This window comes from Sylvia atricapilla, chromosome 8 (assembly GCF_009819655.1).
Source record: "Sylvia atricapilla isolate bSylAtr1 chromosome 8, bSylAtr1.pri, whole genome shotgun sequence".
Taxonomy (NCBI): Eukaryota; Metazoa; Chordata; class Aves; order Passeriformes; family Sylviidae; genus Sylvia; species Sylvia atricapilla.
This window is the reverse complement of record NC_089147.1, coordinates 17,865,018-17,879,786: the sequence shown is the minus strand read 5'-3', so window position 1 is coordinate 17,879,786 and position 14,769 is coordinate 17,865,018. Positions and strand designations below refer to the sequence as shown.

The 14,769-nt window shown below is 37.5% G+C and overlaps 1 protein-coding gene across 3 annotated transcripts in view; it reads right to left on the bottom strand.

Moving 5' to 3' along the window:
- Positions 1-2,981: 2,981 nt before the first annotated feature.
- The window catches only part of ERCC6 (ERCC excision repair 6, chromatin remodeling factor), a 41,997-nt gene continuing 30,209 nt past the window's right edge, over positions 2,982-14,769 (bottom strand). For all 3 annotated transcript variants that reach the window (XM_066323891.1, XM_066323892.1, XM_066323890.1), the window contains 10 exons: positions 14,177-14,272; positions 12,180-12,398; positions 11,347-11,457; positions 10,797-10,916; positions 9,699-9,793; positions 7,796-7,941; positions 7,018-7,710; positions 6,214-6,415; positions 5,808-5,886; positions 2,982-5,404 (listed from right to left, as the gene is read on the bottom strand). In XM_066323891.1, the coding sequence (XP_066179988.1) occupies positions 4,976-5,404; positions 5,808-5,886; positions 6,214-6,415; positions 7,018-7,710; positions 7,796-7,941; positions 9,699-9,793; positions 10,797-10,916; positions 11,347-11,457; positions 12,180-12,398; positions 14,177-14,272 (2,190 nt within the window). In that variant the 3' untranslated portion in view covers positions 2,982-4,975. The remainder of the gene's footprint in view (positions 5,405-5,807; positions 5,887-6,213; positions 6,416-7,017; positions 7,711-7,795; positions 7,942-9,698; positions 9,794-10,796; positions 10,917-11,346; positions 11,458-12,179; positions 12,399-14,176; positions 14,273-14,769) is intronic.

The window sequence follows — 14,769 nt, the reverse complement described above, 5'->3', positions numbered from 1 at the left end:
AGCTGCCTGACACTTCCTAGGTTTTCTGTGCTGTTTCTAATTTAGTTCCTAATTTAATGTTTCTCAAAAGGTCTATTCTTTCTGTGGAAAAGGTTACTTTTCTGCCCTGTGAATGAAATGGTGATGCTCTGCAGTCTTCCCCAGGTTTTTCAGGCAGAGAGCAAGAACGCGAGGTATTTCACTCAGTTCCATAGCAGTTTAGGCCCATTTAAAAAAGAAAAGAGGATGGCCCTTGTATGAAAGATGTCAGACTCCTCTTCACTTTTAGTGGTAGGAGAGGTAGCAAACCACGGCCACCAGAACAAGTTAAGAATTATTAAGGAAAGCTTTATCTACTAAGTCTCTGCTGAAGGCACAGGACTGTACCTCATCAGCAATACTGTGTGAAGTAGGAGTGGTGACATCACCCCAGAGCCTAGAATAGCAATCTCGTGAGGGCTGGGTAGATGGAGAGAGCCACTGAGTTAGTAAGCATTTAGTATATTCAGCATTTAGCCAGAATGTTGGAACATGGACATTATAAATGGCCCTAAGTAGCAAAGTGTTTTTACCATGTATCTAATATATAAATACCTCTCCCAGAGGAGATAAACTCCCAAGTGCAGACTCACCAGCACATCCTGACTCCTAGACATGTGCTCTATGCAAGCCATTCAAAAACTGCACTCTCAGCGACTGTCTATGATAGTTTTGTGTAAATTAGAGTTGCTGAAATAATAATCTAGACAATAAAAATACCCTATTACCTGTTTTTCCAACCAGGAGACTTCTTTGTACTGTGCTATCATTTCCTGAAGCATTTTTGAAGGACCTGAAAGATGCATTGCTTCCTTCTAAAGACTGCATCAATCAGATGGAGAAACCAATGCAGGAATTAGAGTGTTGTATCCAAAGTTACCCAGAGGTTTATAGCAGGAAATTCCAGACCCCTACTCCTAAAAGACCAAGCAGGTAGATTACCCCACATTTTAAATCATCTCAGTGACCATGTTACCCAGTGTAAAACATGAGGGAAAATCAGGAAGATATTTAGTAATTTCTTAGCCCATACACTGGAAATAAGCTGAATTTGGATAAAGTTGCTACAGGGCCCTTTCATATTTAAAAATTTCACCATCTTTATATATCTTTTGAGAAGGCAGAGCCACCAGCAGCACAAGAGATATTGCAACATTCTTGCTTGCTGAATCACTGAGATACAGCTGTTCCACTGTTCCTTAACACCTCCCTCCAAGACAGAAAACTGCTTAAACTGTAATGGCTGGATCTTACATATGAATCACAGCAGAATGCAAAAAGAATTCAAGTTCGATATTATCCCACCAGTTTAATTATTCATCTATCTATGTCCCTTAAAAAAATAAAATTATTTTAGAATAGGAGAAAAGGAAAAAAACAATCAAGTTTGTCTCTTCTGTTGTAGCCTATTGAAAGGCAGAGAATTGCAATAGTAGAAGACAATAAAATTTAACAAAGTTTAGCAATCTTGGAATCAAAAACAAAGCTGACCTTCTGATTTGAGTACAACCGTCTGTAGGTGATTGTCACCGGAAGCCAAAACTTGCAGACATAAACCCCACTTCTTTAAGCTTTATTTGGGAGGATGATATTTAGTATCCGCATCAGACTCAATTCTCCACTTGGTGCAGCCCTTTGAAATGAGGCTGAGCCACACACAGGAGTTAGGCATTTAAAAATACCATTTTTAATCACCATTTCTACTCAATCTATCCATTCAGCATCTTACATTGGTTTTGTGGTGGGTCATTATAGTCCAGAAAAGTCAAAGGCCTACAACCTTTACCTAAGTCTTTTTTCTCTATGTCAAAATTTAGTTCTATACCAGAGATGCGTTGATTGGCTACACATATTCTGCCAAAGGGTGAACACAGGAGAGTAAGCCCCTGGAATAATGTAAGAGGATGGGATGGGAGGACAAGGGTAAAGATCTTCATGAACAAGGAGGTTTTTTTACCTCCCCTTTTACAAATACGGTTTGAAACCAGAAAGAACAATTATAGTGCTTTAACTTCTGCTGTTAAAAGTATCAACTCAGCAGGTTTTACCTAAGCAGTGTACACAGTTCCTACAACTGCTTACAGAACGAAGTTTCTGCTATTTAGGTTTCTACATTTTTATTCAATTACATTTGTCTGCTCAGCTCTGTGGATGATAGGTCACATCCCACAGTAGCATGGTGCTCAGCTTTTAGCATCTTCACAGGAAAGAAATTTTCAGTAGTTTCCCTGTGGTATGCTTTTTTTTAATTTAAAGTTTATAATCACTGTTCCATGCTGACATGTCTTTCTTTAGTAAGATTTAATATTTTTCCTCCCAGTTTGATTGTTAAATTAACATCTGTATTTTGATTTTCCTTTATCCTCTTTTTTTACTGAGGTAAGAAGACAAAATACAAGAACACACGCATTCCACATGAGTGATTTTTGGAATCATGCACAAATAAAGTAGCAACTACCAACTACAGCATTGAATACTTGGAAACTGAGACAGCTAAAATACAAGATTTTTTTGACTATGCAACACTGTTAGTGAGGAACTGCTTCAGATAATCTGTTAAGATGTGAAAGGAATTCACTTTATACAGATAAAGCTAAAAAAACCAAAAATCAGATGTTCTATAGACTAAAGTAGAATTATTCTGAAATAACTCTTCTACATTAAAATGTATAGTAGCTATATTATATTCTAGAAAAACTTTACCTATAAATCACTCTGTAAACCTTTAATCACATATGCTTTTGAGATTAAATTTTTTGAGTGTTATATTAGTACTAAATCAGTCCTTAAAGATTTGCACAAATGCAAGTACTGGAAAAAAGCTAGCTAGGATGCATAATTTGAAACTGCCTGAATAATGGAAATGTAATTAAAGACAATATGAATCATTTGGTCAGTGTGTAGCATAGAGGAGATGCTTCCCTCCCACTCTTCCCATGGCCCAATGACTTCTAGAATACAAGTTTGTTTTTCTTTTTTTTTTTTTTAATAAGTCCATAAAAGCTAAGAATTTATCAAAAGTACATGCAAATCTATTTACATTAACAGATTAAGAAGCTGCAAACTCTCCTTAGTATACAGAAGCTATGTCTTTAAAATTGGGAGTACAAACAAAACAGGACACCAAAACTAACAGATAAGGTGACAACAGCAGCTTTGCTGACTGCTGAATTCCTGGTTTATTGCTGGGATAAGTAGAGATGCATGGGGACATGACACCCAAACCAATTCAAATTCCCTACAGCTTTGAAGAAGACAGAAAAATTGCTTTGTTTTTACTCTTTTTCTGACCCATTTCAAGTCATATCAACAGCAGTTGCAGCGCAAGTTCCGTGTTTCACCCTTTTTCAAAAGAGGGAATGTAAGTGAATATAAATGGGATCAGAGAAAGAGAAGTTAGAAGTCCCATCTTCAAATGCTATTAGGAAAACAAACATTCTTGAATTGTCAGCCCTGTCCAATTCTATCTACCCTCTGAAAAGCCAAGAAGCATCACTTGCAAATCTCTACAGATCCTTTATCACTGAGTAAAAACAAGAGGAAAAGCCAATGGAAGAAGTCTCTTAAAGGTTGTTGTTTTTTTTTTTTACAAAAAGCAAGTTTGTATTCTTGCTTCACCATTTATCTTTGAATATATCTGTACTTTCATTTAAAGTAAACAAGATAATTTCACAGTCAACAAAAAAGCTAGAAGTAGCTCAGCTTTCCATAGCTTAGGGATAGGAAGGACATTAGGCATATTTAACTATTCCTAGTTTAAGCCATACAGTAATTTAATGTTGCTGCAATGATGTGGTTTTCTTCCAAAAATATGTCCACATTTTCCACCTTAAAATTTCCTTGCATAGCACACAAGTACCTTGAAGACAGAACCAATGCTGTACTTGGTTTTGATAAAAAAACCTAGTATTTGAACTTACCCAACTGTCAGAAACTTAAGTTTTCCCTTCCTACAGCAGATGAATGACATGTGACTTCCATATATGCTCCAACTATGCCCAAAAATTATTATGGTGAGTACAATACAGTAACACCCTTTCCCCTCTGACCAGCTAACAGCCCTATGTCAATGTAGAAAATTTTAAGTGCTAGGAGGTAACTGGGCATAAATCACAGTGAAACATATGAATGTTTAATGATATTTCAATTTTAAGTCCACAGCCTGTGACAAACATAACAGTTATTATTGCCTCAGTTTTAAGAAATACTGTAGGAGCAAGCACTTGCCAGTGGTGTATGGGACTGTAACTGGATTGCTGATTATGGTGGTAATAGGTGTTTTGGAATTTAGTAAGTTTTCCATAAGTATCAGTTGTCAGTTAACTCAATATCCTGACACGCTTTCCGGTTTTTGTGATTAAGCCTCCATGGCACTAGAATTATTTCCCAAGTTAGTTAAACATTACAACAAAATTCTCACTACTGATCAAAGTTACAAAAAATTATTCTGATGCACTTGTCAGTACAAGTGAATTTCTCATGCTAGCTACTATCACCTCCCCCCCCCTTTTTTTTTTTCCTTTTCTTTGTTTTTTTGATGGCACACTGTGTGCCATATGATCATTCAAGTAATAAACAGGAAATCAAGGAAGTAGTTTTTAGGAATTTCACAGAAATCAAAGTCTTACAGCCCATGGCAACATCCATGGTTCTAATTCTAATAAAAAGGTCTGTATATGCTCTTCTTCCCATTTATATTAAAATTTCTTTTGAAGAAAAGGTGCTGATATTTTGTATTGTTTCATCTATGAGGTAGATGGCACTTTTAAATAAATAGCGTAAATCAGAAATTAAGTTAGCTTTAAGCCTGCAACAAGTCCTGCACCACTGACTGTTCAAGGCATTAATTAATTCAGGAATACAAAATACTTCAAAATTTTCCAGGTCACACAATGTTCCTCCTTTGAGAGAAGAATGGTGGTCAGCTGGACAGAGAGGCGCCTTCACTGCTCAAGGGTCACCGGAATTCTGGCTTCAGCCTCCAGACCCCTTCCCCGTTTGGGCTCCTGTGGAAGGTGCAGATGTTGCGGAGCAGTTCTCTGAAGACACAGGAGTGCTCTGCAGGCAGTTTGGACTCGAATTCCTGCAGCAATTCCCGGGTGCTGGCCTCGCCATCCACACGGGCCTGGAATGCCAGGAAGTTCCGCAGCTCCACCAGCAGCTCATCGTATTCTGTCGATCCCTGCACTGGGGCGGGGGCTGGCTGATCATTCTCATCACCCTCGGTCCTGGCCTGCTGTGGTAAAACAAGGTGGTTTCTTGCCCTCATACGAGCTAACAAGGATGAAGAGTCCAGAGCATTGGATGACGATTCTCCAGATTTTCCATTGAAGTGCTCACTGGAATTACACTTCTTTATATTTTGTTTCTTTATTGTATCTCCATCCTGCAAATAAACATACAGACTATGAGGAAAGTTGCATTTTGAGACCCATCGAATCTATTAAACAAAATCTACCTGTTGTTTAGACTTAAATAACTAACACTACCACTCAGAACTTGGTGATGTATTCTAGTCTCAACTTGAAAACTTAGAAAGCAAAAGAAAAGTATTGCTGGTCTTGAGACAGATAAATAAACCATGGTGCAGTTTGTGACTGCTGTATCTAACTAGATCTCATCAAAACAAAAAATCGAATTCACAGGTAACAAAAAATTCTAGAATTCTATATAATCATGCAACAAATGTGTATGACACCTCTACAGTGTTAGTCAGATTTACTGCATAAATCATAACACTTCACATATTATCAGTTATTAAACCAGAAATCTTAGCTTGTGTTTCTTACCTTGTGCTTCTTTGCAGGTGATGCACAAGCAGAATGTGAAGAAAGCAGCATGGAGTTCCTTTTTTGACCAAACCGATTCCTAAAAACCCATGAAAGAATTAACTCCATGAAACATCCTTCTCAAAATGACTAGGACAGTTTTTCCAAAGACAGGCTGGGTTTGTGTTTTAGGGTTTGTTCTCAAGAGCCCTCTGCTAAGCTTTCTCTTCTACTGTGGAACAATAATGCTTTCTTTGTACTTCAGAACTGACTACCCACACTTGTAATATGCTTTCAAGTCTATATTAAATATAAAACATGCACATGACTTTGATGCATATTACTGCAAATACCAAGACAAAAAGTGTATCTTTAACATTCTAAGCAACTCCTGGTTTTGGGAAAGCAGAGTGAGAACTGAACTCACTTTATTCCTGGTGGTGCACCTGAAAAACCACTTGTGCCTGTCCAAGTTGGCACCCCAGAAGCAGCTCCTAGACATTGCTGACGAGAGAGTCTCAAGGCTCTCAAGGCGTCCTGGGCCACTCTGCTGGCTTCTGCCTCCTCCAGCACATGATCTGCACTGGAAGCATCCATAATGGCATCATGCTTCATAACACTGTGTACCCCTAAAACCCGAGGATACAAAAGGTGAAATCTCTTAATTTATGTGAAAATCAAACACTCACTTTTGAAATGAATGCCACAATTGCATTTTTCCTTCTTCAGGGTGATTATATTAAGCACATCAGTACAGTAATTTCTAATGAGAGAACCCCCTTCTTCATCAGTTAAGTAATCATTCTGACAGCAAATCACTTGTGGTGTGCTGATGAGGTCATTATTCACAACAGACCTGGCAATTATGCGGGCAAATTGATCATTTCCATTGTTATGGACAGGACAGACAGAAGAGAAACCCTTGTGTAAATGAAGGTTGATTACACCCTGGAAATATCCAGGAAGAACACTGCATATACTTCTATATACAGAAATGAGGATCTTTCTGAACAGTTTGTGCCAAGGCAATTAGCAAATTTGTAACTGGAATTAAAATTAACTGGAATTAAATTTAAATTAAACAATGAACATTTTAAGTTTCAGCAAAGTAACAGAACAAACAAGTTTTGTATTGTACCTCTAACCATCAGAGTAACAGATCTGCTCTTTCCCTCATTTGAATATGTTTTATATACCTCTGTTTAGTCAGCAGCCAAATGACAACTGTTACCTGATTTTTTGAAAAGTTTCTGCAAGACATAGTCATCATTCTTCTTTGAATCTTGCTCTTCACTGTTCTCCCTTCTGTATTGCTTTTGTTTCACTAGATGAGGAATGCGCTTTCCTTCAAATTTGGCATCTTTGTGATGTTTCTTCTTAGACTTATCTTTGTGGCTCTCATGTGACAGCATATCCACCTTGTGCTTTGTTTTTGAGATACACTTATAATGGTTATTATCAAATTGCCCATCTTCAGTTTTAGCATCCTGCTTTTCCCAAGAGCCAGCTGCATCACAAGTAAGGCTAAGATCTGTCCTGGCATCATCATCAGCTGCTCCAGGTCCTTCACCAGCCACCACAGCAGTCAGACATTCAGCATCCTCTGAGGACCCTGCGTTGCATGGCATCAACTGGGTCATGCATTTGTCATCACTTTCCAAGCATTCCTCCTTACTTTTATTGAATGAATTTATATCAGTAGCAGCTTCTGCATTATCTTTTGTGTAGCTATTTTGATCAAAGGCCTCCAAGTTTCCCTTGGTTTCCTCACTTGCCTCTGTTGCTTTAGAAGAAGAATCTTTCATTTGTGTGGTGGAATAGGAAGACTTTATCTTCTTGTGTGAGCTGCCTTCTGCAAGATGGACATCCCGTTTAGAAGTGCCATTATCAGATGGCTTTGGGACTTGAACATCTGAACCAGTACCTGAGGGATGAATGAAATTAGTATCCATTTAACAGACAGTTAAGACATGTTTTGTCTTTCAAACAAATAGAAGAAAACCATGTACCTGCAAAAATTGCACTTGTTTCTGTCCCCTGAGACACATCGGGGCTGTTCAGAGTAAACAGTTCATAAAGGTCATTGGATTTGAAGAAGCGATTCTGCTTAGGGTCTTTCAGCACTCTGTTTGTTAAAAACTGTTTGAAGATTTGTCTAAAAAAGAAAAAAAAAGTACTTTGTGCATGAAACAATGTCTAGCTATGTTTAAGTACTGAGTACATTACTAAAACAGAAAACTATAAGCACAAACATTACTCTGCAGAACAATTAAGCAGTGGGAAGATGATGTTAGTTTCCAAAAGACCATCTTGAGTTAGTAACTTTCAAACAACCAAGTAGATTGTTAAACATAGGGATTTATTATTTTGCAACAACCCCATAACACACCAGGTAACCACCATCCTGAGATGTCCTATGAGGCATCCCTTAACTAAGCAATAAATAACTTCACAGCTAGAACTTTTCTGTCCATTAAAATTGAAAAGCTTACATATGTAACAATAAAAACAATCAGAAAGCTCCTGAAAGAAAAACAAGAGCTTGTTAAATGACAACATTTTAGGGTTCAATTGACTGGAGGAATCAAAAGCTGCAGAGTAGCTCAGTCTGATGGTGATGACTGGATGACAGCCACTGAAAAGGGAAATCAGACTTGTGGCTGAGAAGAAGACAGAGTCCACCTGCAGAGGACCAAAAGGAATAAATCTGTAGGAGAACAAAGCTGCAAGGAATCTTCTAGTATTGGTAAAAGTGCTTCTGTGCCACATTTGTACTACACAGTGTCAAGAGCAAAAGCTGTTTTATTCAGTACAAAAAATACATCCCTAAATTAAACTGGCAATCAGTTCTTTCAAACAGTTTTTGTCATACTTTTGGTTCTGTTGACATTAGGCAGGGAAACTATTTTTAAATCCAGTGGTCAAAAAACTCAAGTTTTCATTTGCAGGCAAGAAAACACAAGAAAACAGAAAAGACAGCTTCTTAAAGCACAAGGTCCACTGCACTGTTCTGGAAAGAAATTAATTTCTGAGGGCTGTTCTGACTGTTTAGAGTCCAATTCTTTGATTCAATCAGCGTTGTTCAAACAAGAGTGTGCCAGAGGGATACAAGCCAAACAACAGCGGATGCTTTGTGTCCATGTGGCAAAACAGACTAAAAAAAGGCATTCAGTAAGTGTGGGCATTTCATTATTTAAGAGTTTTTTGTTTATCTGAATTTTCCAAGAGGGTATTTCAGTTCTAAACACAGGATTCCCATGTACATTCATCTGGAATTCATGTGAGCGAAGCTAAGTACCAGGAAAGCTGAATGAGAAAAAGCAAACCAAAAAGATTCCATTGATTTTGAAATATAAGCATTTTAAAGGTTTTAGCTACATTTTGGAATAAATAACATGAATATGACTGGTAGTTATTGGGATTTAATTCTTTCACTTTGGAATGAATTGAGAATAAAATCAAATTGGGTTTGCACAGTAGTAAATAGATATATGTACCACATACATCTTGATATATCCCAAGGAGAATATAAAGAACTTGATGATTTGAATTTGCGTTCCAGAGTTGCTCAGTCTCATGTTCTGAATAAGGTGCTCACTGTTTTCTGTCTATGCCTCACACTCTGTTTCACAGTGAATTCTGGATGTCCTCTGGAACAGACTGATAAGGTACATTTAGCACAAGGGTCTTGCAGCCAGGGCTGGAGCAGTACAGCTGGGAGTCTAGTATGAGAAAAAGGTTTCTCAGAAGAAACTTTGAAAAGTTTTCCACGATGTGCCCAATCACGACCAAAGCTGGGCATTACAAGCACTGTGTGCCCATGCACAGGTATGTCACTGTTTCACCACCTTGGATTTGCTACAAACGTTTTCCTGAGCACGCAGCTGTATCAAAGAAATGGTTCTCACTGACCTGTGGTATATCTTCTCCTCAATAGTACCTGCAGTGAGCAGCCTATACACAGTCACCTCTTTCTTTTGGCCTATTCTCCAAGCACGTTCCCGAGCCTGGAACACAAAAGGTTTGGTTACCAGACATGAGCCTATCAAACCTGTCTGACAGAGAGCTAATGATAACGCTCTTTCAAACTTGGTTAGGACATTTAACAAATACTTCAAGAAGTGGTATTTCTAAAGCATCGGATAACTAACTCAGCAGGACAGGAAAAAGATCTAGAAAGTCTCCAACTGTACCAAGAAATCTATGCAAAAATATCAATAAATAGATTATGTTAGAATAGGAATTTTTACCTAGAATATATACTTTATATAGACTTATTCCAGAAGGAAATTTCACAATAGAGTTTTAATACAAACCTTTCCTTTGAACTTCTTTCTTCAACTTAACTGAAATCTTTCCTAAAAACATCTTGAACCAACCACTAATACAGAGCATCTAAGTCAAACACTTGCAGATCTCAGAGCTACATAGGACTCTATAAAAAGGTTTTTCCTCTCAAACTTGTAAGCACCATATAACTGCTACATGATTTGATAAATTAGTCTTATCACACCATGAGATAGCGTACAACATCTAAAAGCTTAGAGCAGCTCTCTAAGGTCACAACTACCTATCATTATCTAGTTAGAAAGCCATTTTGAGCAGCATCTGTTCTCCTTTTCTCACCCTGCACTGTCACCACCAACGGTCCTGCCTGTTCAAGAGCTTGCACAGCTGTACTTCCCCTTCAGAAACATTTGGTTTATTTATTTTAAAAACACAGGCCATTTGAACTGTTTGTTTGACTGCACAGTAGCCAACTACATGAATCAACAGTGAAGAGTGGTAAGGTATAACAGCATATAGGGGATGTGGCAGGAACCACTTAAATTGGCTTTGCCACAGGAATAATCATAATGTGGAGCTGCACCCTAAGTGATCATTGCTGGGAAGAGCAACTTAGGAAAGAGCAACACAGTGCTTTAACACTGTTTGAGGAGATAAATGTCATTTTGTCTTTAGTTTTATTTCAACTCAGCTGGTAAATGGAATGTAATAAATCAAACTCACCTGTGTGTCTACACTGGGATTCCAGTCAGGATCATAAATAATAACCCGGTCAGCACCAACCAAGTTAACTCCAATGCCACCAACACGAGTTGTTAGAAGAAAAAGAAATATAGATTTGTCCTGTGACACAAGAGAGAATTTACTAAAGCAAGAATTACCAAAATGTAACATTAAAAAAAGTTATTTCCTGGATTACTTTATCAGCATTATATGCAGAGATGCAAAGGAAGCCAAGAAAAGGAACACATTTCCTGGTTTGTCTAGTATTTCTTTTGACAAATAAAAGTAGTCTGATCTAAATTTCATTCACTGTTATCCAATAAAATTGTTTTTCCCCCTTCTCAAATGTGTTTTTTTCCTTAGCAGAAAACCCAACTTAAGTGTGAAAATTTTTCCCCTCTCTCACAAAGACAGGGGTTTCATTTAGCTGAACTCCCCAGTTTTGTGTCTCCAACTTGAAGTAGTATATTTAAAAATAGAACAAAAAGGAATGGAAGAAACTCAATTATACTCATTAATATGTATTCATGTGTGGGATGGAACATCTCACCTCATTGTATTTTGCTACAAGAGGCTGTCTGGAAGCTACTGCTGTGGTGCCATCCATCCTGAGGTAGGAATAGTTTCTGTATCTCACAAAAACTTCAAGTATCTGCATCATCTGTGGTGGTGGAAAAGATTTAATGAAATCCAGACATGAAGACTGAGCATCTGTGTAATGAGCCCTTAAGAATTTTTGCTACTAACTGCAGCATCAATCAAACAAACAATGACAATGAAAAACTTGAAACAGTTTCTTAAGTGACAGAAAACCAACTTATGTAAATAGGGGAAAAATGTTTCACATCTAAATGCAGTGGAACATTTGTACTTGGTTTGGAAAGTCCAGGGCCATAGCTTCAAGACAATTAAACAGACTGGGATTCAGCACCCCAAGGAAATCCACAGAAGGAAGATAAAACTGTGAGTACATAGGGAAAATAAACAAAGGTCACAGCCTGTGCCACTGTCCTGAAGGGACCAATTCTGAGGATCAGACATGCACAGGCACTACACAGAGGCTGCAAACTGTCCACCGACTGTATCCTGAAACTACACAGCAGGGACAGCCTGGTACATACGGGTACTACTGACACAGCTCTGGCTCAGAATATTGAAACTGGGCCACTGCCCAATGCTGTGTCATTCCAGTAAAGCTGAGTTTGGGAACTGGTCTCTGACTATTCCAAAGACATCAGTCATTGCAATAACTTTTTCAATAAGATGTTGATTTTATGAGAAAGACGCTACAAAAGGTGTTCTACTTACAAGTTTTTTGGAACTCACACACAATTTTTTAAGTAATAGTAATAACTAAAACTAAGAACAATTAGCTCATCTTACCTGTCTTGACTGAGTAAAAAACAGGACTCTGTGACCTTGCTTGTGCCATATTTTCAGCAAGGATTCTACCACTATCATTTTTCCAGAACGTTTCCAATATCCAAACTGATTTGGATCCTCTGCTTCAGCATCTGGCACACTCTTCAAAATTCTGGGACTATCAGCAACGAAGTCAGGGTGATTGCAAATCTTTCTCAAAGTTGATAGTCCTAAGAGGATCTAAAGAATATAAGAGAAAAATATTTCTAATTTCATGACATATACTTCTATCTATATGGGTTGGGAACAAGAAAAATAAACAGCAATAGATTATTACACTCACCATCAATGTTTTTTTAAAATAATGTTTTGATGCTAATATCTGTTTAAAGGAACGTTTTAGGAAAAATCAGTACAAGAGAAAGTGATTGAAATTTTATGTATTTGTCAGCTTATTCTGGCGACAATGCTAAAAGAATTCTGCAACAATTTCCACACTTGTAAAACCAGCCCCTCCCTAGCTGTAAGATAATTTTTTTTCTTACTCAAAAGGAAAAAATTCCACCAATTTGCTTTTTTGAAAATATCATGTCTTTCCTTCAAACTCCTACCACATTAGCAGATAACTTAAGACAGACCTTGACGATAGTCAGTATACCCACCAGTGTGCATGATAACAAAAAATGAGTTAACATATTTCAACAAACATACAAAACTGAAATTGCTACTTTTGATGCCATGTTAAATGGGTTCTGTTCAGTTATTCATTCAGTAATATTACAACTGTTAATTATACTTCTGAATATTCTGAATAGTGAATTAGCTTGAAACAGTGAACCCCTCAATGTTTCAGCACTACAAGCTGAATGAGCCTACCCATAATTTATGGTTTGTTTTTACAATGTTGTTTTTCAGCTGGGATTTGCTGTTGTCATCACAGAATATCTAATAAAAGCACTGACATTTACTGTTTAAATTTTCAGATTCCTAGTAAATATGATAGCCCATTTTGCAATATCTCTGAGAAATTTCCACAGATAGTCTTGTACAAACCATCTCTAAAAGAACAAGCTCCTTAAAGTGATTTTCACTGGGATAACTAAAATGGCTACGCACTTGAAAAAACCCGCCCGCTATACTTTTGTGAGATTTGGAAAATTAAAAGAAGTCAAAAGACTAATAAGGTCAACGTGTTCTTCATATAGGACTACAATATATATGGCTATGCTGACCATACAAATGACTGGAGCCACTGGGTATGCAGGAAGAATGGATTTCACAGTTCATGAGACAAGAAAATATGGCAAATTACACATTATAGCCAAAACATAATACCCCTCCTCCTACAAACAAGGGCTAAAATGGAAGGGAGACACATCCATCACATGCAAAAAAATGTCAAACCAGATGTTTGTAACACAGAAGTCACAGGGAGTAGCAGATTCCACACAGGCATCAGCAGCCAGCAACTGAAACTGTACCCCAACTGCACCTTTAACTTGGCCACAGCAATTTCAACACTTACACTATGAGGATGGAGGCAGAAGATGTCGAGAAGTGACTAGTAAGATAGTAACAAGGATGTCTGCTATTTGCTCTGCTTGTTAATACTGCGAAGTCAACCGTTGCATGACAAATTTATCACACCTGAACTGTACTCTCAGGACTAGCTACACTTTTCCTTTGCTTCACTTGGGCAATTAGTTAAAAGCATGCATACAGTTACCTACAACAGGTCATCCAAAAAGCTAGAATTTGTTCCCAAGATCACAAACATATTGTGAAGCTCATTCCATTCCAACTTTTATCTGGTCATGTCACTACATGCAGATCACTAACTCAAATATATTCCATCTAACACTTCTGAGAAAAAAATAGACACCTACAAAAGCTGAACAGAGATCAGTGTGTTTGCTTCCCTTGCTGCTTGGAATCCAAATCCAGCTAGAAGAATGCAAAGACCAATCCATGATTTTATCCCTTAAACCCTACCTGTCACTATCGTTATTAATGCCCACCTGCATGTCTCCATTGAGAATCTGGTAAACTTCTTTAGAGTTGATATAATTTTGATAGATTTGACGCTGCTCCTCTGTCAAACGGCAAAAGAGGACCTACAAAACAAACAAACTCTAGCCCAACCTGTGTGAATTTTAGAATTTTACCATGTGCTACAGTGAAACTTCACAGATGTTATATGGGCTAAAACGGAACAAAATCACTTCCTTGTAACCTACAAGGCATTCAAACATTATGCTCTAAATCAAACTGATGTAGTGCTCTGTGACTGACAAGAGGAAAAAATCAAATTTGTTTAAAATGTCTACAATCACATTCTTTAGATTAAGGAGCCCAGAATCTTTAATATCTAGACATTAAAAAGCTAGTTAAAAATAGTAATAGAAATTTAAAAATTGGTTAAAAGAAGATCGATCATTAGACTGCATATACACAGTATGGCAAGTGAGTATTTGTAGGAATTTCAGTAAACTAGTACTTTCAACCTCCTCTACTCTGAATGAGAATGTTTCCTAAAGAAACATACCACCTTGTAGTAAAGCAAGCAAGTTTTACAGTGCAAGGCTAGTATTTTGAAAACTTACTATATTTA